Raw genomic sequence first — 25735 nt, forward strand, 5'->3', positions numbered from 1 at the left:
TCCTCACACACCTTCAGGGACGGTGACTCCACTACCGCCCTGGGCAGCCCATTCCTATGCCTGAGCACCTTTTCCTGTGAAGAAATTCTTCCTGATGTCCAACCTAAACCTCCCGTGGCACAGTTCAAGACTATGTTCTTCTGTCGCTGGTCGCCTGGGAGCAGAGCCCGACTCCCACGTGGATACGCCCTCCTGTCAGGGAGTTGTAGAGTGTAAGGCCACCCCTTAACCTCCTTTTCTACAGGCTAAACACCCCCAGCTCCCTCAGCTGGTCCTTATTAGATTTGGGCTCCAGACCCTTCTGGACCTTCTAGCATTTTCTACTCATATTTACGTGTGTATATATATATATATATATATATATACACACACATTACAAAACTCACATTTTACCACTTAGTTTACCCAGAGACTTTCTTTTTTTAAGGAAAAAACAACACAAGGCTTTGTAAAACACTGAGTTGCTGAGCCCTGCCTCAAATTAACAATGAAAACCACACGTTTTGATAGATGCAATAAATCTTATTGACTTTATTACATGTCATATTTTAGGATCACTTTACATTCCTAGACAAAAGAGATGATACAAATAAATATAAGCTGTAAAACTATGGACAGAACTATGGACAGGTTCTTTTTTCCTATAGATCACCTAAGAGAAGGCGGAGGTGGGTGTATCTCCAAGGAGCTGAGAGTTCTCATGGACAGCTGTGCCCACGGAGGGGATTCTGGGGCACCTCTTCAAAGAGAAAGGGAGCTGGAGAAGGCAGTAAGTGCCTGGACCCCGGAGAGTCAACCCCCTCCTGCACAGTGCAGCAGGCAGGACTGGTGTTCTCATTTCAGTTCCATCTCTGCGGCTAATTATGGCTTTTGCAGCTTCTCTTTTCCGATTTGTGTTTGAACACAGCACGAACAGACCCCCCCAGGAATCACACTGAACTGTTTAAAGCCTGGTGCATGTTAACCAGCACAGACAGGAGAGAGGACAGGTCCAGGTCCACAGGCATCCCACTGGAACTCCAGCGCTGCGTGTTCAGCGAGGGCAGAGTTAAACACCTAAAACTGGCTGAACACAGGCCTGGTCTGATCTGTATAAGGCACCAGTGCAGCCCCGGGTGCTCTGGCAGAGGTATGTGTGTTTGAGAAGATTCAAGCAGCATGCAAATGTTTTTAAAAAGGCGCTGGACATAAGGATTTCAGAAAGTGCTTTAATTCCTATGCGTCAGTGTCACACGGCGCTCGCTCCAGCACCAAGGGCCCACTCCTGCCCCGTGCCACTTCTTAAAAAAAAAAGATCCCATTATACAGATCAGAGCAAAGACAAGGATGTTAAACATTCCTATGAAGAAAGGGTGGCGGTGCACACTGTCCCAGGGCCTCTTCCAGGAGTCTGGCTGGATTTCCTGCCTTTAGTTAACCAGCAGGAAGCCCAGATGGTTCAGATATCACCCGCAGAGGGGCAAACTCGGCAGGAATGTTTCTTAAAAGCTTCAGCCCAGAGCTCAGTATGTTACAGCTTAAGACAACGTATCTTAACTTGGTGTCAGTGCCACTGAGCATCTGGTGAGGCTAAATCCATCGGAATGAGAATCCAAAAGCTTCTGTAAAAGGCCGAGATTGCCAATGAACACACTGACCAAATCTCCACCGCAGCCCCAATTTACATACAATGACTAAATATGCAGATTTATTCTTTTTTTCCACCCTACTGAGTTTCTTTCACCTTGCTAATGAATTTCTACAGAGTTAAAAGCAGAGCCTTTCTGACACATCACCAGCTCATCAACATGAAAACAGGTTTGCACTGCAGAGTCCCATGGCACCAGCCCTGCCACGAGGGCAGTTTCCAGCATATGAGTTTAATATAGAATTCCCTATGGAATAGTAGCAACTGAGGAAGAGTGTGCACATGTGCAGACACAGAGGTGTCCGTGTATGCATTATTCACATAAAACATGTGTACACAGGTATGTACATAGACGTGGTTATATACTGTGCTGCTATTTTAGGGTTTTAAACCCCGTTTGTTTCATTTCTATTCTCTGAGCACTTACTCCATACAATCATCTTTTAAAATGTCCCAGCACAGAAGATTATGTGCTGGAGAGAAAGAAGGAGAGGGCAGAGAAGGTGATGTTATATTATGCAACAAAAACCAATTAAAAGGCTCTCTGGATATAAACAGTGCTTTATAAAAAGGAAGATTATACTGGGATTCCATGTTCAGGTTGAAAGAAATTGGTCATGTGCCTGCTCTCTCAATTATAAGCAAATTCCTCCTTCCTCCACCCAAACTAATATATATATATATTTATATGTGCATATATGTGTATCCATATATTAACCTTGTGGCCCAGGAAAGCAGTCCGTGGGTTGCAGCAGCCAAGTTGGTGTTTAAGGGCCCACCTGGGCAGCTGGCTCACCTGGGCACCGTGCCTGCAGGATGCAGAGGTGAGCTGTGCTGAGCGCTCGGTTCCTCCTGCTCAGGGGGTCAGCAGAACGGAGTTCTCCAGCCTGGGTGAAGTCACTCCATGGACACTTAACAAGCACAAGGCAGAGTCCACACATCAGAGCATTTCTACAACCAGGCAAGTCCTCACACACTCACACGTGTCAGTCTGGAGGAAGTTGTCAGTGAGGGGAACAGGTAAAAACGTTCACAGGATGACAGCCAAGAGCAACCAGAAAAAGTAACATCCCAAGTCTCAATATACAGCGAACTAAAACTTACAAATGAGCTGTGGGACACTAGACAGGGACACCTTACTCTGTCCTTAGTGTGGAGTTCCACCTCCCTCTAGCCTGCTACACGAGCCTGCGGCATTACAGGAGGCTGCTTTAGTCATAGGGCAGCGTTGCAAGGAGACCATCAAAAGCAGTTCTTCCTCCCTTGTTTTCAAAGTAAAACCCCTGGAATTAACACCAGCTTCCATCATCCAGCCTCAGTTAGATCTGCTTTCACTCCCAGTGGGCTCTGCATGGGCTGGGAGGTGCAGAGGGAAAGCTGCTCAACCCTGGAACAGGTGAGGCACAAGAGGCACCAAATGCTGAACCTCATTAGACACCAAGGGAAGGGACCATACTCCCAGGAGTGCACTCAAAGGCAGCTACATGTTCCAGTGCTCTGCCCAGCTTACAGGAGAGCCTGAGCCTGGCAGGAAGAGCTCTGAGCCAATGCTACATTTCCCATGAACAGTGAGAGACATGAGAAAATGGCCATATGCCATTAAAGATGTCATATGGACACTGGTTTTAAATGCCAGGGGTAAAGTAGGAGGCAAGAGAGAGGAGGAAAGCTGTGGAGCTGGCACTGGCATGCAGAGGTGTTCCTTGACAAGGTGGTTCCTGTTGGTAGGGGTGAGGTTCTGTAGGAGGTCAGCGCAGAGAAGCTCTTACTTAGGCCTGTAAACAAGGAAAGGACTTCAGATTCTACTGCTTCCTTTCTAGAGAGCACAGAGTTGTTTTCAAGACCCTTTTTTGTCCTACAGCTCTAAAGGGAGGCACAGCTGTGTGTTTTTGAGGACACAGTGGCCGCTGCCATCCTGCCTGTTCAGACCAACAGCTTAACCCCAGATCTCTCAAGCAGGAAGAGGAAGAACTGTGCACCTTGTCAAGTTCGAACAGATCCTCTGCTTTTTAGCCTCATTTGGTTCTTACTGTGGAGCTCTGGAATGATAGTTCTGTTGAGATGACTTTCAACTCTTGTCTTCTTATTGCCCAACAGCCAAAAAGCCCAGTGCAGCAGAAGGGCTGGTGCAGGAGGAGGACGGTGATGCTGTGAGGTGATCCCCATGCTTCCCATTGCTCCTAACACACTTTAACGTACCTCATGCATTTTTGATTTCCTAACTAAAATCCATTTCCCACAGAGGCCAAATGCTGAATTGCAAGCACGGATCTTCCTGTGGCTCAGTGCCCCTGGACTGGCCCGAGTCAGTTAAACAGCAACAAGGCCATCTCCAGGGAAAGGGGCTGGAGGCTGGCCGGGAGCTCTCTCTGCAGGTTTTTATTTGTCTCTGCTCCCAGAAGGCAAAGGCTGTTCCCTCCCTGGAGAGGAGCTGCTGGTTTTACTTTGGAACCAGCCCTCGTGACTGTGGGTAGAGCTGAGAACTGTGGGAGCCTGCTGACGAGGATCCCGACGATTTCCTTCCAGTTTTCGGCCTAAAGAAGTAAAAATGAAAACATAAACAAAAAAAGCTCTAACAATGTCACCTGTTACTTTCCAAAATTAATCTTCAAAAAGTCAATTCTTTTACTGGATTTATTCTCCAATCAGTTTTAGCTTTCTCTTCTGTCCCATGTCCTACACGGCTCCCGGAAAGGAGGTTGTGGCAAGGTGGGGATTGGCCTCTTTTCCAGGGTAACAAGTGATAGGACAAGGGGAAACTGCCTCGATTTGTACCAGAGGAGGTTCAGTTTGGATATTAGGAAAAATTTCTTTGCTGAAAGAGTGGTTAAGCATTGGAACAGGTTGCTCAGGGCAGTGGTGGAGCCACCATCCCTGGAAAATATTCATAAAACAAGTAGATGTGGCAGCTTGTAATACGGCTTAGTGGGCAGTGTGGGATTTGGTCGAAGGTTGGACTTGAATCTTGAAAGTCTTTTCCAATCTTAATGATTCTACGATTCTATGTTCCTTTTTTTCTCTCTCTCTCTCTTTGCTTTGCAGCCAAGCTTGGCTTCACTTCACTGACAAGAAATCCTGACAAACAGCGGCTGTACTCGCACCTCTCCCCATGGGCCAGTCTGCTCACTGGAGGCCTGACTCACCTGGGTTTTGATTTTTTATTTGAAGTGCTCTCAAAGGTCGAGGCATCCACCTGAATCTCATCTTCATCCTGCAGAGCTGCTTCTAGAGCTGCCTGAACTTTGGGAGCGATGGCTGGACCTTCGTAGTCCCTCGTCGTTCGGCTGGGCCCATCCAGTTCCAGTAACACGATGTTCTCTGCCTGAGGCAGGAAAAGCAGAATCAAAGTCTCCACGTTTTCATACAAATTGTAACTTTTCCCTCCAGAAACTTATTCTGAAGTACTTTATAAATGTGTGCAGGACATTTTATATCTCACAGAAGAACACACAATCCTCTGGGATTCACCTGATCAGGAGGGTAAAGACAAAAAGGGGCCTTACCCTGTACCGAGCCTCTGGATGAACCATCATGGATGTCCTGGCGTGTTGGCTCAGGGGCCTTTTGTATCCCACAGCAGATACTGGTCTTTTCATCATCTGCTGGTTACTAGAGAAAAATAGAGACTCAGTCTGTTATACCCCAAAACCAAAGGCCCCTCTTGAAGTTTATGAACTGCAACATCTCCAAATTCCACACAGAAATCTGTTTCAAGAGAGCAGAAACTACCCTGGCTGCATTTGCAGGAGCAGGAAAGAAATATGATAGGAATGTACTGCTGTTTTAATGGTGAATGCACTGTTATATATATTTTACATACGATTATTGGGCTCATATGGAAGAAAAATCCCAGTCTTCCAAGAATTTTCCTAACTCTACATTTCTATTTTACTGAACCTACTAAGAGGAATAAATTGTTTTATTTTATTGTGCAGCAAGAACCTGTGAACTCTAGAGGGCCACTTTAAATCCCAAATTCAATCCCTTGTTCTTGACACAGCTGGAGGGTTTCCTGTCACCTGTAATTCCATTCCAAGAAAAGAGCAGAAGTACACTCACTCCAGACGGGTTATGGGATGCAGTTTCCAGTGATCTTCCTCTTCATCAAAGAATGATCTGTTCATGATCTTATTCTTTTCTTCCAAGGGAATAAAATTTTCAATAATCAGGTGCCTACGTGCAACCACAAAAATGAGAAATACACAAGAAACATAATTAGCAGATGACTTTCCTCACTGCTCCTCTCCTGATGATGTAATACAGCCCTGGAAAAGGAGGAATGGTTTAGTTCCCTTATGTTTAAATCTTGTTCCACAAGTATGTGCAAGGCAGTGCCTCCACTCCCTACCCAGGGAAGCCCTCTCTGTTACAGTTAATACAGTGATGGGACTTACTTCAGCTTTAGTTCCCTGGTGAGTTCATTCTGGGTCTGTTCCAGTTCCTGGCGCTCCTTGATGTGCTCTTCTTGGAGATCATGGATCTCTGCCTTCACAGCTTGCAGCTTGGAAAATAACTGGAACAGACAACAAGGGCCAAAATTTATCACTTGCCAATGTTGCTCTCACTTTCACACATGAGTTGATTTTATTCCCAGCCCTCTTGACAAGGAATAATTTATTTTTTTTTTTTACCTTTTTGAGTTTTTTGGTCTTTATGTCCACCTCTTGCTGAAGGGAACTATAGGTCTCCTTCAGCTCTAGTGTTTCCTCATCCCGACTTTCCATCTGTTGCTGGATTTCTCGCTCCCGACGTTTCTGAAGAACGTGACATAGGGAATTAAAGACCACAATTACCTTGTCACCTCCAGCTGACACACATGAAACCAACACTCAGGATGGGTTTACTGCCCTGCTTTCCAGGGCTTTTCCTTTGGCTTCCAGTTCTTCCTATCTCTTGCCTTAGAAATACCAGAAGCATTAACAACTCTTCTTTGTCCTTATTTTGCTACTTAAGTCAGATAGTGTGAATAAGTGCTCAAGCTTCAATTAAAGGAATGTCATCTTTAGATTCTGGGTTTTTTTTAATGTTCTTTTTATCAATTCATACTAGTCATTGCATTTAAAAATCACCAACAGAAACTGCATAAAAAATAGAAAATAGTTTATAGAAAATAAACTTTTTAGCCCAGAGTAAACATCCCTCCTTTGAGCTGATGGCTGAACTGGTACTCTTGAAGGTCTTACAATTATTTCTTCACCTAGAGACAGCTCCAATCAAGGTAGGACATAAGTCTTTAACATGAAGAGCTAGAAGAAAACTATCATAAACCTTCTCTACATATTTCAAACAATGACAAATAGGACACAAGCCCTTCCCCCTTCTTTTCAGATAAATGATTGCCATTAAACCAATTTTAGGGTTAACTCTGGGAAAATTTTCTGATAGTTTCCCCTGATACAATGTTTTATAAAGGTTCCACAGCAAGGATTTTTATACAAAATAACAAATCTCCTTCCTTGTACCTGTTCTGCAATTTCCTGTCGTTTCTGTTCCAGGATTTTCTGCTGTTCATTTGTGTGGTCCACAATATTTTTCCCTCCCACCAGGAGCTTGCTTTCCATTGTCTGAAAGGAAAAACCAAGGTCAGGAGTTTCTCTCAGTGACCACAGAATGTAACTTTCTTTTCTATGGATACAACTTCTTCAGGGCAGCTCCCTTATTTAACCTTCTCTTTCAAGGCAGCTGCTACAAGAATTGCTATTTCTTAAAATTCCTATAAAACTGTGGGATTAACGAAACAGTAACTTGCTTGAAATTAGGCACTGCTGCAACGTGTGGCAAAGCTGGAGAACTAAAACCTGTACTCCCCTGTAAAGAACTTTTTAATGATCTGTGACAGAATGAGGCATGTTTTGTGCCACAGCTTGTGAAAAGATGCATCATCACATTCTGTTGTGCCAGTTTCTTAAGACATAAGAACAATGAAACAACTCATGAATATTAAAACATGAAATTAATGGTGGAAATTTCAACTTCTGGCTAGAAATAGCTTATTTTAAAATCTTCCAATCTAAACACAAAATGACTATCCTGGAAACTTTTTGTGAAATATATTTCCAAATTGGGAAACCCTCCATTCTCCCCAAAGCCTAGAGAAATTGCTTTCAAAGAGTATCACAAGGAAGAATTCTACCTTGATTTTAGCACTCAGCATTTCCGTCGCTTCCTTCTCTCGCTTCAGGTCCTCCATTTTCTTCTCCTTCTCTTTCAGCAGCCTCATCTTTTCTTCTGCTACCAAGCTGTGATCCTCAACTATAGCTTTCTTCTCAATCTCCAGCTTTTCTTGTTGCTCCCTCCAGTAGTCATCTTTGTCATCTCCTTCATCCTCACCCTCTTCAGTGTCCTCCTCCTCTTCCCCACCATCCCTCCTCCTTTCCCTCCTCTTTCTTTTGCCAATAGACCGTTTTTCCAGCTGTGCCTTGAGTCGAGCAATCTCTTCCTGGAATTCTCGTAGCAGAGCCTCCTTAGGATCCTCATTGACCTGTGGCTTGTTCTTGATGTTTTTGGCACGGTTGGCATATCTCAGTGTGGTCAGTGTCTCCTCCACGTTGTAGGAGGCAGGGCCTATATTGGCCACCATCACAGTTTTGGCATTGCCACCTAACGAGTCCTGGAGTAACCTGGTCAGCTTGGAGTCCCGGTATGGAATGTGTGTGCTTTTCCCATCTACCAGGGCAGAGATGACGTTGCCCAAAGCTGAGAGAGAGAGGTTGATTTTAGTAGCTTCCTTTAACCTTTCCCCCTGTGCCCCAGTCTTGGCTTGCCGCTCGCTGCCTGCGAGGTCGACCAGGTTGAGCTTCCCGACACGGATGTGATTCTCTCCATCCAGTCCCAGCTCGCTGCATTCAATGGTGATCTGGAAAATGGCATGAGATCGAGAGCTGTGTTCGTTCATGTTGGTGGCACCAACGGAGCGGTTCTGGTTTCCCAAATTCATGATGTGCTCGATCTCTTTGACACTTTTCGTAACAACGGTGGTCAAATCCTTAACAAACACCCCTGTGTCTGGTCTCTCCTTCAACTCCAGCCGCTTGGACTGATCCTTTGATAACAAGTCTCTGATTTCTTCTTGGTATATTTCCAAATAAGATGCTCTAACTAAGTATTGCTGATTTTGAGATCTAGAGATGTGGGTGAAGATGTGATCGAATGAATTGGGGATGACCCCTCTCTTTTCGGGATCACCACGCACCCCTTCCATCGTATACGTTTTCCCTGTCCCAGTCTGCCCATAGGCAAAAATTGTCCCATTAAACCCTTGCAGAACAGAGTCCACAAGAGGTCTGAAGGTCTCATCGTAGAGTTCGACCTGTTTGGAATTCCAGTCATACACGGCATCAAAGGTGAAAGTTTTAGGCAGTTCATGAGATGCTCCCCGTGGATTTTTCACTGAGACCTGCCCTAACTTGACATCCACATTAACAACTTTTTCGTAGGAAGCAGTTTTCTCCTTGCTGTTCATGGGCCGGCAGCGCACCACCACCCGCACGGACTCGGAGCTCTTTAGCTTGGACATGATGGCAGGTCTGTGGGTGGTGTGATCCGATGGGTGGATGATCCCGTGCTAGAAACCTGAAACAAAAACAGAGCAGGAATGTCTGAAGGCAGTTTTCTGCAGGGGATGACTTGTCACAAAGCCGAAGACTCGACTCATCTACTCGAGCAGCATTTTGCACTCATTAAGTTGCAAGGGATTTTGGAGAATTAAAATAATGGGCAACATGAAAACTCTGTAAAGGCCTGAACTGAAACAGTATTATTTTACCAAAGCTTGTGCATCAAATGGTATCACTTTTACAAGCTCTGCTGCAAAAAATCGTCATCAAATCACATCTTTAAGGCTGGTAAAGATCTCTTTCTTGACCCTTAAAAATAATCATAATGCTATTTAAACTATTCATAAAGAGAATACTTTGCCATTTATTTTCTTTGCAGTCAGGCCTTTCGTTTTAAATCTCCTGTTTTGAAAACCTAGTACAGCCTTGCTCTCTCTGGCACACAATTCCACTATTTTTTCTTTTGGCATTATACTTCTGCCAGGATTCTCCACAAAAGCCAGCCCTGCCCAACCACACTGACCTATGACATCACTCCACGCTCCTGCTCTGGTGTTCCAACTGCATCAGGTTTACAGGATTCAGCATCAATCTAAACTTACGTTGCATAAACCCAGTTCAAAGATCATGACTCTGGGTAGAGAGAAAGGACACACTTGGTGCATCCCCCAGTCACCAGCACAATGAGCTGCCTTTGAAAATGGAACAAAAAGCCTGTGTTCCTGCAAAAGCAGTCACTGCTAAAGCCTCAGAAGGCAGATCTCAATGGCACAGCTTGGGGAATGCCGTGTGGTTTCTAGTAAGCCTCTTTATTTCCAAAACATCTTTCAAGAAGAGCTCTGAGGTCCTTCTGTCAACTGGAACTAAGTGTAAAACCAACACACACTGGGAACCCCAGGTAGAGCTGGCACACGTTCAGGTGTGGCCTCCTCGGGATGTGCTCACTGTTCCCTTCCCATCTGGACCTGCACGAAACATGGATTTTGTCCAACTGTTTTTTACTTGATAATTGCACATCTCAGGAGAGCTCCTCAAACAAAGTGACAGAGAACTTCAGAACTAGAGGATGAGAAAAGAACCACAATGATTCTCACCCAATATCCAGTCTGGCAAAGAGTAACACAGGAATAACAAATAAACATGGTTAAAACCATGTTTAATAAACCTCAATACACCCTTGGGAATTTCCTTCAGTTTGTGGGAGGAAACTCCTTGCTCCTTGGTCTTCCCAGAGAAGCGCACAGTAGCTGATAGGGGGATGAGGAACATGCATCGAATTGACCAAACTGAACACTCATCCAGAATTCACTTTACACCCTGCACAGTGAATTCACACTGCTGCAGGAATCTTGGGTAGCTACTGAATAAAACCATTTCCCTCCTAAGTGACAGCTCCAGATAAAGGTGACCTTCCTGTCCCACCCACAGCAAACACGAATTCTAGAGCACCAGCACAGAAAGAATATGTTAAATGAGGACAAATCTTAGCAGAATCACAAAAAGCAACTCTCCCTCTTCTCATCCTGAGGATTTGTATACATCAACATGCACTTCTCCTGCCACAGCTACCAAGGATATTCCTGTAATTCAAGTTCACAAGAGACAATTATTTTTGGACAAGGTCACATGACAACCGCTGTGTGACGTATCTGCATGTTCACACTGGTAAATACTCAAATTAGGCACCAATTCCGAAAAGCAGAACACAGATTTATTTTATACATTGAACATCCAAAATACTATTCTGATGAGAAGTGCCACTTTTGTAAGCAACTGTGATAAATATTAACATGATCAGAATGAAGTTAGTCTTGCCAGAGGTACACACTGAACAAAAAATATGTTGCACATTTGCTGCTTTTCTGGGTGTATCTCCTTAACATGAGCTTGAGCAGCTTTTAACACCTTTCCACATTTCACTTGCAAGTCTCTTTTTATAGTCACAAACAACTGATTTTACCCCTGATTTGGGCTATTTTCATAACAACCTATCACGACTCATCTCCAATTATTTTAGCTACCGCAGTGAAGTTTACTGGAAGCATAACAAATTATGGTTCTTCTCAGACTTACCCAAGTGTGTAACTGGAGAATAAAACCAATTAGTTGGCAGTGTTTGTATTCCCCAGAAACTCCAGGGCAATGTTTGAGCTGGACAGGAATGGCCAGAAAGCTGGGAATGCTGCTGTGCCATCCGCTCTTCTCCATCAAAGAGGGGAATTCCTTCACTAAATTAGTTCAGCCTAAAGTGACCTGGGCCAGGTCCCTATGTCAAAGTCAAGCTTGAGGTGGATGTGCTTGAAGATGTGCCCCAGGTGCCCAAGAGGGGAGCGTGGGCAGAAATGGAAGCATTTTTATTTCAGTAAACCCAAGGTTGTGAATGAAAAAAAATAAGCAACGTCACAACATGAATGCAAGTTGGGGTAGCCACTTCTCCTCAGAAACTTCTAGCATTGGGAGGTGCTGGCTTGGCTGGCTGTGCCCCAGGCACACTGTCCCCAGCCACCTGCCCTGACAGGTCCTGACTTCTCTCCACTTCCTACCTTAAGCTTAAACATCCCAGCAAGATTTCTCTGGAGCTGCCCAAACCCTTCCCTTGCACCTCTGCACATCCCCAGATATACCACTCGACACATCCCATTGCTCCTCGCTGTTTAAATCTTTCAAATACTTGTGGGTTCACAACGCCCTGGTTATGGACCCTCCCAACCCAAACCATCCCTTGTGCTGCTGTTTCTCCTCTCGCCTCCCCACCGAACCCTCCGCAGGCCGGGCGGGACTGCCACGGGCAGGACCCCGGCGCTACCGCGGTGTGGCCCGGTTACACCCGGCGCCTGTGGTCACCTCTGGTCACCTCTGGTCTCCTCTGTCACCGCTGTCACCCCACGCGTGTCCCCTCCCCCGGGGGAGCCGGGACCGTGGCGGATCCCACCCGAGCATCACCCGCCGCCCTCGCGTCTGCGACACAGGGCGCTGCAGGGAAGAGTGGACCCGAGGGCGCTCGGGGGACGGGGACAGCGCGGAATGAGGAAAAGAACCGCGGGAGGGAAGCACCGCCAGCGCGGGGGGCACCCACCCGCCCGCGGCCACCCGCCCGCGGCATCGCCACCGCAGCCCGGCCGCGGGCGAGTCCCGCCGCCTCCCTCGCTCGCTGCCCGGGCCGCGGCAGCGGGGGCGGCTCAAAGGGCCCGGGGTTGTGCTCCCCCCGGGGCGGGCCGGGGGGTGGCGGGCGCTCGGGGCGCGGCGCGGGGCCGGGCCGGACTCACCTGCGCCGTCACCATGGAGCCGCCCGGCCGCGGGCCCGGAAGCGGCGCGGCCGCCCCGCCCGCCCGTGACGCGCTTCCCTGGCAACGGCACCGGCCGCGCCCGCCCCGCTCCCGCCGCGAACCGGGACAAAGGGGCCGCCGACCCCCTCCTCCCTGCACCGGGGGGCGATTCCAACAACCCCCGAAAGTGCCGGGGCTTGCCCCCGACCCGGCGCGTCTCGCAGGAGCCTCCGAACTCCTTCAGAGCTCAGGGATGTTTCCGAGGAGGAAAAGACCACCGTTAATAGAAGGCATTTAGGGTTAAGCCTCCCTGCCCACCCCCGTAGCAGCGCTGTCTGGACCGCAGCAGTGCCTCCAGCTCACTGCCGCCACAGCCCTGGTACCACAGACTCCCGTGATGGAGGAAGGAATGTCGGGGCACTACCAGTGAATACAAAATCAAGTTTTTATTAGTACAAAAAATACCTTTTTTTTTTTTTAATTATTTTCTAAAAATACCCCACCCCTAACGTTTTAATACTTCATCTTCCCAACAGTGTGCAGGGAAAGGCTCCTCTTGTTCTGCAGCAAGGCATGGCAGCCCTGAGGGCATCACTCAAGATCAGTAAACTGTATGAGACACCAAGGAGGAGCAAGGTCTCCAGAAGCCCGGCTCCCAGAGGCCCCAAAACCAATGATTTTCCCCCAAATCCCATGATTTTTGAAGCCAGCCCTGAGGAAATAAGAGATGAGTCTTTGCCACCCTGACACCTGGGGGGTCGTCTCGATTAGCCCTTTTCTGCTCTCTTCCTTCAGCCTTCAAACTCCTTAATGCTCAAGAGTGACTCCAAGGAGGAAAAGATCTCCATAAAAAAAGATATGTAGAGTTAAACCCCCATAACAGCGCTGTCTGGACCGCAGCAGTGCACTGAAGGCAGCAGCTCTAGTACCACAGACTCACACAAGTGGCATTTTTAAAAAAGGAACAGTTCTGTATTCAGTCTTTGGACCAAAAAATGAAGTCACAGAAGCACCAAAAGGCATCGGTCAAGTTGAGTCTCACCATGTTGGGACTGTCAGTGTTACCAGCACCAAACTGTACTGGGCCAAACGGAGATGTCTGGGCTGCTGCTTCCCCATAAACAAACAGTAACCTTCCAGAGTTATCTCCCCTGGGAACTGCCCCCCAGACAAGGGTGATGCTCTCAGAGGGGTTATTTTATAAAGTACAAAACCAAACAGAAACCACTACCATAACCAAGCAGAACGTACCCAACCCCACTACAGCTACTTTAATAATCCTGGCTCAAAGTTTTGCTCCTTCTACAGACCTCACCAACATCGACAGCTACAAAGCTACAAGCCCTAAATCTCCACCTCTGGCCTGGCTGTGGCAGATCTCCTGTGTCCCTGCACGTGCCTTCCCCCATGTCGACATAGAGGCTGAAGAGGCAGCTGCCACTGTGCCCCACTCTGCTTCTCTAGCACTGCTGAAGGGATCCAGGGCCCCCCAGCACTGGGAATGGAATCTCTTTGGACAGAGAAAGGGACACTGAGGCACTAAAGTGACACATGTCATGTAAGGCAACAGCTGCCCTCAATAAACTCAGAGCTTTTTCAGTTCTGAGCTTCACCTTGCACGCCCTTTCCAGGGATCCTGACATGCCTGACAATACTTTTGCAATTAAAAGAACCAATTATGGTCAGTTTTGAGCAAGAAGCTTCAAAACATCTCCAGGTAAGAGTTAAGATTTAACGTTAAAAAAAAAGAAGAGGAAATCTGAGCAGCTGCTTCATCATGATTGCTGGTGAGCCCCAAAGAGTGAGAATGGAGAGCTATAAAAAACTACATCTTAAAAAACTATATGTAGTTTATCGTTCCCTATAAACTACAGGATTTAAAACTTCTATCTGACCTCACGTTGGAAATACAGGAGATGTCAGAGAGAACAGTCTAGAAATGACCGTGAGGAGCGTCAGAGGGCGGGAGCAGCTGTGGGCAGCCCGGCAGTGACTGCACACGGCAGAACCTGCAGCACCAAGGGCTGAGCTCACAGCCCTGAGAACCACAGAGCCTATTCCTCCTTTGCTCAGAACTCATCCCGTAACCTGGGGGGGTGGTCCATGCCAAAAAACGAGGAGGGTTTCCCATGGATGTCGCGCTCTCTTTTCACAAAGGCGGTGAAGGAAGAGACGCAGTTCCCGATGAAGTGATCGGACTGGCCAAGGATGTACAGATCAACCTGAGGCACTTCTGGCTGCAGGCTGACAACCTTGAGCTGCAAAGAAACAAGGGAAGCAGATAAATCCAGTCAGCTATTGTTACAATCCAATGTCTTGGCGTAATAGATTGTATTAGAAATGGGAATACACAACAGAAAGAGGAGGGTTTGTCTTAGGCTGCCCTATAACTCATTTATGATTAGATCAGTGTCAGAACATTTTTGAAAATCACTCAGGTTTATTTAATTTAAGCCCTTTTCAAGGAGATATTTACTACCATGCCAGATAATGCTCTTCAACCTCCGGGAGACAAAGAGTTTTACATTATAATTTTTATTGCTATGAGTCAAATTCACTTTGAGATGGCAATGTTTGGCCGTGCATACCCTATTACACACAGCAGCCATGGGCCAGAATCCCAGGGAGATTTTTGCCAAAGCACTCCTGCCAGAATGGGTTTCTGGAAGACTCACCTTTCCTTGGAAGAACTGCTGTATTTCCGTCGTGTAGGGCTCGGAATCAGTAGCGACATAAATGGATTTAGCTTCAATCTTTGTCACCCAGACCTTGAGAGCACGCTTGATCTCCCTGAGGTCTGGCAGGCACATGTCCATGGTGAGAGGCACCGCAGCGCTCCGGTCGTAGCCCACGCACTGGGGTGAAGCCATGAAGTGAGGCCCGGCCGTCCCGTCCTTCAACATGTTGCAGGCGTTTTTCTATTGGAAGAGGAAAAGAGAATCATAGAATTATTAAGGTTGGAGAAGGCCTCCAAGATCGTCAAGTCCAAACTTTGAATGAAACACCCCCATGCCCACTAAACCATATCGTGAAGTGCCACGTCTTCTTGGTTTTTTGGACACTTCCAGGGATGGTGACTCCATCCCTGCCCTGGGCAGCCTGTGCCAGTGCTTAACCAGTCTTTCAGTGAAGAATTTTTCCCTGACATCCAACCTGAACCTCCTCTGGTGCAACTTGAGGCTATTTCCCCTTTTCTTGTCACGGGGAGAAGAGGCTGAACCCCATCTCACAACAACCTCCTTTCAGGTTCAAAGTACCACGTTTAAGTGGGAAGTGTGAGAAAATACCACCACGTTCCCAACCTCTGCCTGTTTGAAAGAATCCCAACGGCACTGCCAACACACAGGGAGCTCCTGAATGCCAGCAGGGATCAGTTGGCTGTCCCAGCACAGCTCCTTTCTGGTCAGCTTTGTCCCCACCCCAGTAGCCACCAGCCCATGCCGGAGCCGTACCCAGTCTGAGCCGATCCTCAGGTGAATCCCAACGTAGGGCCGGACCAGCAGAGACTGGATATAGTCTTCTCCCTTCTTCACCATTCCATCAGACCACTCCATGTACTTCTGGAGGGGCCGGTGCTCCTCCAAGACAGGGAACTGGGCTGGAGCTCCAGGTAAGGCAAGGACAGGGTGCTCAGAGGGTGGAAACCTGTGGAAAACACGGCATAATCCTAGACACTCCATCCTGCATTAGGACTGAGGTGAAGGTTAGAATGGAAACCAGGAACACCCCAAAATATGCACCATCTATTGCTCCAAATTTAGATCAATTTTAACCACTTTGCCATCTGACAAAGCTCACTGACATTGAAGAAATTTGGGTTGCTGTGTTTTTACCTCAGACTTTTTATCAGACAGACAAAAAGTTAAGAACCTCATTCACTCAGTGAGGAACTACCAAGCAATGGGAGGTCATATTTTTCTCCCAAACTAGAGCAATTCTTTCACCCAAACTTACTGATAACCACTAAAGTCGCTCATACCTCTGACAGCACAAAGTAACCAGCAAAATGATGATCAGCAAATGAGAACCAAATTAGTTTTGAAGATTAATTACATATAAATAATAATGAATAAACACTGTAATTAAATATTACTGGCTCAGAAATCAATCTGATTTGGTGAAATCACAGCTAATAGTGCTCACAGGAAGAGCTCAGCAAATATTTAATGGAAAAAACATTAAGATTTTTAATTACATTGTTAACTAAGCACTTCAATCTCTCCCCCAAAATGTAAATTCACAATACACAGTCATGACTGTTTTCATGAGTGACTCAATGCCCAAGTAGCCTATCAGCACTTTTCCATCTTCTTGCTACCTTTGCATCCAATGGTCCTTGTAAGCAGGACTGAAGGAAATTCCCTTGAAGAGCTCAGACTTATCAAAATCCACTTGGAACTGATCCCAGAATGGACCGAACGGGTTTCCATCCTGCAAAGGAAAGAAAAGTGTTTGTTCAGTGCATTCACAGAGCCTGCAAGGCAGATCTAGCAAGATCCTGGAGTGCAAAGCTGGAGTTTTTCTGTTCTGGGAGGAAAGCAGCCAGAATACAACAGCCTGTCTGTCACAGGTCAGGGCCACAGAAAGGAAAATTACCTGAGCACTATTGCAAAGGCTGTCTTAAAGAAGGACAGTACAGCCTCGTAGTTAAGAGAGGTTGCTTTAACACTGGCTGGAAAACTCTACCACAGCTGGGAGACAGAGAGCAGTCACGGTAAAGTCTGAAGTGATAAAATCTAATTGCACAGCCTATCTTCCCCATCCCCAAACACTGAGAGACAAAGAAAAGGATGAAGGATGAAAAGAAAAGCATCCCTCTCCAAAAGCGGTGAAAGGAATACCAAAAAGACCCATTTGCAGTGGGTAACTCCCAAATTTGCAAATCAACAGCGACCTGAATGAGTCGGTCCTTCCCTTTGGAAACGAAGCGGAGATAAGCCTCGCCCGCGGGGCCGAGGAATAACTCACCTTCATGGGACAAGTGCTTTTGTCCGCGCTCCTCTGCGCCGCCGCCTCGAAGCAATAAGCCACCCGCCGTCCGGGCGGCCAGTGCAGGGGGGCCAGGTGCTCCATGAAGTGCTCCAGGCTGAGGACGCGGTGGTACCGCTGGAGCGGCTCCAGCCTGAAGTGCTCCGAGTAGGGGACGTGCAGCTGCGGGGGGAACAGAGCCCGTGAATCGGGGGCTCGGGGGGCCGCCCAGCCTTCCCCGGAGCCCGCAGCTCATCCCCGGGAGTCCTTCCCCTGGTGCCCCGGGGCTCACATCTTATCCCCGGGAGAGGTCCCGGCTCTGCCCTCCGCCCCCCCGCTCCCTCCCTGCGCCCGCCGGGGGCTCACGTTGGTGTAGGGCGGGCGGTGGTGCCGGTACTCGATCCAGGGCGGCACGGCCAGGGTCCGGTTGAGGGCGCGAGCGAAGGCCAGGGCTCCCAAAAAGTGCTCGGCCTGGTTCCCGAAGCGACCTGCGGGAGGGACGAGAGTGAGGATGGAGCGCGGGATGGAGCACCGGGGAGATGCAACCGAGGGATGGAGCGGAGAATGCAACCGGGGAATAGGGACCGGGGAACGCACCGGGGCATGAACCAGGGAACGCACCGAGGGATGCAGCGCGGGATGCGCCGGGGAAGGAACCCGGGGGGATGCGCCGGGAGAGGCACCGTGGGGATGCACAGGGGAGACACCTCGGAGACCGCGCCGCGGGGATGAAGCGGGAGACCCTCACCCATGCAGGGGCAGTAGAGCAGGTAACCGGCCGGGTCCCAGGCGGGCGTCGCGCCGCTCCCCGCCGCCGTCACGGGGAGGAGCAGCAGGATAAGAACGAGCAGCCCCGGCAGCGGCGGCGCCGCCATCGCAACTCCCCCTCGTCGGCGGCCGCCAACTCCCGGCGCCACCATCCCGTCGTGCCCCGCGGGCGCGGCGCTCTGGCGGCCACCACCGAGCTGTGACGTCACTCCCAGAAGGCCCCGCGCAATGGCGCCGCCGGGGCCGGGGCCGGAGCCGCGTTTGGCGGGGCCCGGGGGAACGGGGTGAGCGCGGGGAGGGGGTGGGCGAGAGAGGGGGGCGGCACCGCGGCGAGGGGCGGTGGCACGGCCGCACCCTCCCCTGGGCGGCGGGGTGCCCTCAGGGGGCAGGGGGGCGTGTGAGGAGGAGGAGGAGGATGCGGGGCGGGGTGGGGGGGCGTAGGCCGGGCCCGCCTCCCTCCCCTCAGGGCTGGGGGGTGAGGGGGGCGATGTGGTCGCGTTCCACCGGGGTTGCTTCATCCACGGGGCGCTCCGGGGGGTGTGCGTCTCCCGTTTGGCTCCCGAGGCAAACGGCGGGGGCGGGGGGGGGGGGGGGGCAACTCACGGCCCCCCCCCGCCGCCTCCACCGTTTGCATGGCGGTTGCGACAGCACCTTAAAACTCCTTATAATTTACTTGGAAACACACCAAAACCCCGACTCCGTCTTCTTCCAGGTAGCTTTGAAACTGGCCCAGATGGCCGAGCTCGTTGGGAGGGAAAGGAGCAACCACCTGGCGAGAGTGGCGGAGACTCCCCGGAGACCTGTGGAGCAGGAGGTAGAGAAACGCTCGTTTTTGGTTTTTTTTAACAGAGGTGGAAATATTCGTGAGTGCAGCACCTAGAAAGGCCAGGCTGCTCTTGAGCCACGGGGGCTGAGGAGGGGTCGGGGAGCAGTTTGTCACATCACTCTGGCTTGTCCCACAGTGGCACCTCAGCACTTCTGGGTCCTTTGTTGTTCTGCTCTGCCCACGTAGGTTGAGCGTGCACAAAACCATAGCTCTGCTCTTAGTGGGCATTCCCAAACTTCATTCCCAAATTTTTCTTGTAGTCATCCCACTTCCCAGTGTTTCCCACCCCATATTGGGGCTGATGTTTCACTCACACTAATTCTTATTTCAGCTCTCCAACACGTTCCCTGAGCACTTTCTTACCAGGGGTTGGTTTGTTCCGTCGCAGTTGCACATCCTGCCCACAACTGGCACTCGTGCTGATGTGCAGCAGGAAGTTCCTCCTCTGAAGCAATCCTGGAGTGAGAAAGAGCTTGAGGGTTTGATGCTATTTTAAGAAGAGTTTCTCGGCCAGCCAAATTAAGTGAAAGATCGTTTTTATTTCAGCTGGCTGTTTAACAGTCGAGGTGGTGGTAGAACTGTTCAAAAAGGTTGTACTTCTCCAACAAGACACACACAACTCAAGAACAACCTGCTAAGAGATGTTAATGTAGATCTTCATCAACATGAAAGCCAGCAGGGCTCACAGGAGCCTGTTATTTTTTGAACAGGAAACAGTTTGAGCTTCCATTATTAATGCAAGAGAGTGTCAAAGAAAAACAAAAAGGATTAAGAATTGCTCATTCTTGTAAAAAACTTGCTAATCCAGAGAGGCAGAATCTGCCTCAGAGTCGAGAAGTGAAAATGCAGTGAGTAATCCCACCTCGAAGAGGAGCAGCATCTGTTGCCTTCCTGGAAAAGGTGTGATGTTGCTGGCAATTGTGAGTTTTCTTCCCCAGCCCTGTTCACTCACGTGTGATGGTTCAGGTTGGTTTGCTCAGAGCAGCAAGTTGGCAGCAGAATGGATGTGAAAAAAAGAAAAAAATACAAGAGAACCTTTGTTTCTCTGAGAAGCTCTAGGAGGGAATTCCGTGTAAGCAGAGACCAAGAGCAAGTGAGAATATGAAAAAATGGGATGAGCAGCGATCCAAAAAACACGTGGGGGAAGGTATTTAGAGCTACAAGGAGACACCTCTCTACAGTGTTTCAGGAGCAAATACATGTAACAGGTAACACTGGCTTTTAATAGTTGCAAAAAAACCATAATTCAGAAAAAGCTTAACGTGCTTTTATTCAGGTAACAGGTTAAGGGAAAAAAGAAAGAAAAACATGGTGGAGACCGTGTCGTGTTCATAATGCTTGTTAAATGCTTCTCACACGTGTCTGTGTGCAGGGGTGAAGGATGCAGTTTCTTAACACCAGCCTTCTGTGATTTCAGATGAAGAAGTTTGGCTGTTAAAGCAGTTTGGTCACAGAGGGCTCCAACAGAAAATTGCACCGGGACAACACCCCAGCGAGCCGCCCGCAGGCTCGAGTTCTGCTTGACATGGCCCTGCTCTACTAGACCTGCCATGACGGCATTTTTTCCCAGTGTTCCCAACTGGATTCAAGATGCAAAGCAGGAGGAGGAAGAGACAGCCTGGAAATTAGTCCCCAGACCGAGAGGTGAAGAGATCGAAAGTCAGGGAAAATGCCAGTGTGAACTATCGGAGCCCTCCTTCCCTCACGTGGACAAGCTGAGAACTCACACGCTTTCCCATTCGGAGCAGAGACCCTACAACTGCCCCCAGCTGCACTGTGGCAAGGCCTTTGCTTCCAAGTACAAGCTCTATAGGTAGGTACCTGTGAGTGCCTCTGCCCAGCACTGCCAGAAGACAGGGGAAAATCCCTCCCTCATGTGTCTTGAATTTCTGAGAAGCTGGAGGAGGGGAAATGCCCTTTTACCTTGCAAAGCAGTTGAGTCCCAGACATTACCATACTTGGCATCTCTTTAAGCGCCTTTCAGAGAACCTCAGATAACTCTTTATCCCAAGCTTGAGCTGTTTTCTGTTTTGCTAAAGAGGAAATTGAAGCAAAAAGTGAAGTTCACAGATTAAAAAACAAAATGAAAAGCAAGAATAGCATTTGCTTTCTTAAGCCCCACCTCCGACTTTAACCACAGGGATAATTCCATGGCACATGTTGCTCCAGCATGAAGAAGTAGAGTTGTCATTTATATACTGAAGTAGAACATAGAATAATTAAACTGTGATCAGTGGGAACTTGAAACTAGATGAACCACAGTGTCAGAAAGTGTGAGATCCAAAGGTGAAATCAGAGCACAGTGGCTGTCAGCAGACCTGGCCACAGCCTGATCCTCCTGATGAGCTGAAGTCGTTCAGAACCTGCAGACGAGCATTTTGTGTCACAAACTACTGAGGTTTTCTTTGCCAGTTGCCCTTTGGCAGCCTCAGCAGAGGGCAGGGGCTGAGGAGAGACATCCGCAGTGCCGCTGTGCAGAGGTGATGCATTCTGGGGAGGATGGGCACTGCTGGGACAGACTCTGTAACTGCTGGGACAGACTCTGTACCTGTTGCCTGAAGTGTCGTGCTCCTGTGCCTGACCTTTAGTGGCGGTAAAATGCCATCTGGGAATTTTGTGGCATAAAGTGTAGGACGCGAGGAAAATTTTGGAGAAGTAGCCTGTGTCCCCCCTCAGGGGCTGGACGCTTGCCTAACCTTTCCTGCTTTTCTCCCCAAAGGCACATGGCCACGCACTCTGCTCAGAAGCCTCACCAGTGCATGTACTGTGAGAAGATGTTTCACCGGAAGGACCACCTTCGGAACCACCTCCAGACCCACGATCCCAACAAGGAGGCCCTCCACTGCCCCGAGTGCGGCAAGAACTACAACACCAAGCTGGGCTTCAGGCGACACCTGGCCATGCACGCAGCTGCCAGCGGTGATCTCAGCTGCAAGGTGTGCCTGCAGACCTTTGAGAGCACCCAGGTCCTGCTGGAGCACCTCAAAGCTCACTCCAGGCGGGCGTCCGGCGGGGCGAAGGAAAAGAAGCATCCGTGTGACCACTGCGATCGGCGCTTCTACACCCGGAAAGACGTGCGGAGACACTTGGTGGTGCACACGGGCAGGAAGGACTTCTTGTGCCAGTACTGTGCTCAGAGGTTTGGGAGGAAAGATCACCTGACCAGGCACATGAAGAAAAGCCACTCCCAGGAACTGCTGAAGATAAAGACGGAGCCAGTTGACATGTTGGGTCTGCTCAGCTGCAGCTCCTCTGTCGCAGTGAAGGAAGAGCTGAGCCCCGTCCTGTGTATGGCATCCAGAGACATGATGGGTGGTAAGAGCTTCCCTGGCATGCTGCCTGTGGGCATGTACAGCACGCATCTTCAAACCATGCCAAGCTCAGGCATGCCCCATTCTTTGGTTCCTAATTCTCTTCCAATGGGAATGAGCTATCCTCTGGAGTCTTCTTCTCCCATCTCCTCCCCACCGCAACCTCCTCCAAAGTATCAGCTTGGATCTACCTCATATTTGCCTGAGAAACTACCCAAAGTAGAGGTGGACAGCTTTTTGTCAGACTTCCCTGGCAGCCTGTCTCTCTCATCTGGTGAGCCTCAGTCCTCTTCGCCTCAGCCACCTGCCCTGGACGAGGCTTTGCTTTCCAAGAGCCCTGCTAACCTCTCAGAGGCTCTCTGTGCTGCTAACATGGACTTTTCTCATCTTCTTGGCTTCCTCCCCCTAAATCTTCCTCCTTGCAATCCACCCGTATCGTCGGGGGGATTGGTCATGGGCTACTCGCAGGGGGAGGCGCAGCCACTGCTCACCACTTTGCAACATCAACCTCAAGAGTCTCCCGGAGCCGGGGCCTCGCTGAACTTTGGGCCCCTTCATTCGTTGCCCCCCGTCTTCACCTCCAGCTTGAGCACAACCACGCTGCCACGGTTCCACCAGGCATTCCAATGAGCTGGAAATAGCACTGGAGAACAGATCTTTCAGCCACCCTTTTGTGGAGATGGAGAGCCTTAAAAACGCACAACTCTTCCTTCCCTGGGGGTGTGAAAGCTCTGCAGAGCTGGGTCAGACGGGAGGTTTCTGATCTCGGAGGGAGCACTTGTAGACTGGAACAGCTGATATCCCGTGTGAGTCCCAGTCCTGTACAGAGGAAAGATTTCAGCTAATAGACTGGATATATTTTATCTAATTTTTAATCTGTGAATCAGGAGCCGCGCTTAGCACTGACCTTCCCTGAGAATCCTGGAGCTATGCTCCTCTCTGGGAAGGGACTGTCCCAGAGAAGGAGTTGAGGCTCTTTCATCTTGGGCTAAACTTTTGAAGAGTCCAGCTTCCATTTCATGTTATCACACTGCAATTCTGGCAAACCAGCCAACACCTCCACATGGAGAAGAAGTCAGGATACCCTCTCTGTATGAAGCCAATGGGGAAGAGGCTGTCCTTCCCCACTACCTCTCATCCCATCACCCAACACAGCTTACTCCACATCAGTGTTAAGCAACAAGTCCGTTTACATAGTGAATTCAGCGTGGTCACCTCATTATTCTTCAGGAGCCATTAGGTTAAACTCGTTACAGTGAACATTGTTTACACAATACAAATCTGTTTCTGCCAGCCATTACAAAAATAGGAGGCACCAGAATACACTGGGTTCATCTCTGGTGTAGCTAGAACACTGTTTACACAACGAAGTCAGGTTGCACTGATTTCTCTTCACTTACCATGTTCTTCCCCCATGGGGAAATACACTGCTTTCGGACCACTTCAGCCTCTGCCCCTGTAGGCAGCAACTTCCCACCTTTTCATGCTGGCTATTCCATGTGAAGGGGATGGAGCAGCTCTCACAGCTTAGCTTGGTGTGTGGTGTATGGACAGAGCCCTCTTAAATATCTCCCCCAGGAAAAGAGATCTGGAAACCAAAGCATGTGAGAGAGCTGGGTGAGGAGCTCAGGACATCAAGCACTGGTGTACCAGGCGTGGGTGAGAACAGGCTGCAGGCCCTGCTCCCTGGGTTCCCTTGGGATGAGGAACAGAGTATGAGCTTCTGGGGTTTGGGGTTATTTACCATAACCATTCAGCGAGGTCAGCACCCTTTTTGGCTTATCCAGGAAGCAGTCTCGAGGTATATTTTGACCTCAATGGTGGTAACATCCAGAAATCGAGGCAAAATTGGTCCCACCTTCATGTACACTCTATCAGTGTATCTGAAGCATTTTCCCCAACACCAGTAGTTCTAGCAAATGCTAAGGGTTTTGGCCTGCAGTCACCCTTTCATTTTGGATTTGGTTCCACTGGCCTTTTTTGTTCTCTCCTTCTCGAGCCTTCCCTCCTGAAGTTAAAAGTCCTCTATCCCTTGCTCCCTGCCCCACCTCTTAAACTCTTCCACGGGCTGACTACCTACCAGGGCAGAAGGGTTACACTGGGAAGTGGCAGCCAGCTACTGATGTCCTTTAGCATTTGTATTGTCTCCTGCTCCCGTTTTCCTGGGCACTTGTACTGCAGATGGGGACATACGGAGGTCACTCACTGTGCATTGATACATGTTGATGTCTATGGACAGGGAGATCTTCATACCTCAGCATGGGGGAACCACTGTAGGTCAATATAAACCAGGAAATCTGTCAATATTGTTCTCCATAAATCTAGAATATGCAAAATCTACCTCTACTCTGTTATCTCAGCTCCTTGGGCAAAGCCAGATGCTGTCCTCCCTCATCTCCCCAGAGAACATCCCCTTCAGTCGATGCAGATTCCTTCCTGCTGAGCCATGATCCCACCGTGTGACATCAGCCAGGCCTCAATCGGTCACAGGCTTGTCCCTCTTCTGTTTTACTCCAGAATTTTATTTTTAATTTAGCTTAGTAATTCTTCCCAGAATGACTCTTTAGCGATCCATTGATTCTCCAGAACATAGATCGGTTGTTTTAGGTTAGCCAGCAATGCTGCAAATAAGACTTTTGTATCAAAATGTAATATAAGATTTATTTACCTCAGCAATATCCTGTGGCAATGATCTCCCCGAGTTGAATGCAGTACTTTTTTCCTTTTCTCCACTGGAAAATGTTGCCTTTCCAAGTCCAATGAGTGCCTTCTTGTTCTCTAACCTAGCAAAGGTAAACAGGGCATTGCAGCCAGTCTGTTTACCAGCATTGAATACCTCAGGCCTGTCTCCTATTGCTTTGCTCTTTGCAAATTAAAAGAGTTTCACACTGTTACCAATTATATGCAAGCCTTATCCCTGTCTTGAGTTGAGAGGATTATTATTTTTTTGAGAAATAAATGGTCAGAACTGATCACTCACTGCCAGTGAGGATTATCAGATTTATGCAATGGCATCACACACCTTCTCCCATGCAGAACATTCAGCTTTCTTGCTTTCTGCCTGCATTGTACTCTGAACAGATGTCATCACTGGAATTCCTTTAGCAGTGGTAGCTAAACTTAGAGCCAGGCATCTTTTTCCTACCAGTAGTCTGTCAAAGAATAAATGGAATTCATTTTGCTATGATTTGCACGTGTGATTTGCTTTCCCCAGCTACTCTAACAAGCAGAACTGCCATAACCTTTGTCAATGCAAGGAGAGTCTAACCCAGCAAAGGCAGCGTGTCAGATACAGCACTGGAGCTGATTCCAGGAAAACGAATTCCAAGTTCCTGTTCCACAACAGAGTTTAATCTGCAAGTATTTTATCAGCCAGCCTAAAACCAATGAGACTAATTCCATTTGAAATAGTG

General features: G+C 48.7%; 3 protein-coding genes across 5 annotated transcripts; 1 reads left to right on the forward strand and 2 right to left on the reverse strand.

The window, feature by feature from the left end:
* Positions 1–641: 641 nt before the first annotated feature.
* On the reverse strand, positions 642–12514 carry KIF3B (kinesin family member 3B). 3 transcript variants are annotated; one of them, XM_027697393.1, is made up of 9 exons: positions 12450–12514; positions 7761–9199; positions 7090–7191; positions 6259–6381; positions 6022–6140; positions 5687–5800; positions 5131–5236; positions 4771–4949; positions 642–4161 (listed from the first exon to the last, which is right to left on the reverse strand). In XM_027697393.1, exons 2-9 carry the CDS (start codon positions 9141–9143, stop codon positions 4068–4070), a joined length of 2220 nt encoding a protein of 739 aa, XP_027553194.1. In that variant the 5' UTR covers positions 9144–9199; positions 12450–12514; the 3' UTR covers positions 642–4067. The 3 variants fall into 3 exon arrangements, with proteins under 3 accessions (XP_027553194.1, XP_027553195.1, XP_027553196.1); XM_027697394.1 differs by lacking the exon at positions 12450–12514 and adding an exon at positions 12260–12336 and having other exon boundaries at positions 3611–4161; XM_027697395.1 differs by lacking the exon at positions 12450–12514 and adding an exon at positions 11257–11492 and having other exon boundaries at positions 3611–4161.
* Positions 12515–12921: 407 nt separating this feature from the next.
* On the reverse strand, positions 12922–18383 carry POFUT1 (protein O-fucosyltransferase 1). Its single transcript, XM_027697410.1, has 7 exons — positions 18166–18383; positions 17784–17905; positions 17418–17600; positions 16768–16880; positions 15902–16094; positions 15125–15367; positions 12922–14707 (listed from the first exon to the last, which is right to left on the reverse strand). The coding sequence occupies exons 1-7, from the start codon at positions 18335–18337 to the stop codon at positions 14519–14521; spliced, it is 1215 nt and encodes a 404-aa protein (XP_027553211.1). The 5' UTR covers positions 18338–18383; the 3' UTR covers positions 12922–14518.
* A 37-nt stretch (positions 18384–18420) lies between these two features.
* PLAGL2 (PLAG1 like zinc finger 2) lies at positions 18421–25509 on the forward strand. Its single transcript, XM_027697407.1, has 4 exons — positions 18421–18469; positions 18898–18999; positions 20429–20824; positions 21731–25509. Exons 3-4 carry the CDS (start codon positions 20562–20564, stop codon positions 22950–22952), a joined length of 1485 nt encoding a protein of 494 aa, XP_027553208.1. The 5' UTR covers positions 18421–18469; positions 18898–18999; positions 20429–20561; the 3' UTR covers positions 22953–25509.
* Positions 25510–25735: the final 226 nt, after the last annotated feature.

This window comes from Neopelma chrysocephalum, unplaced genomic scaffold, assembly GCF_003984885.1.
Source record: "Neopelma chrysocephalum unplaced genomic scaffold, ASM398488v2 Primary Assembly neopelma1_119, whole genome shotgun sequence".
NCBI classification, from domain to species: domain Eukaryota; kingdom Metazoa; phylum Chordata; class Aves; order Passeriformes; family Pipridae; genus Neopelma; species Neopelma chrysocephalum.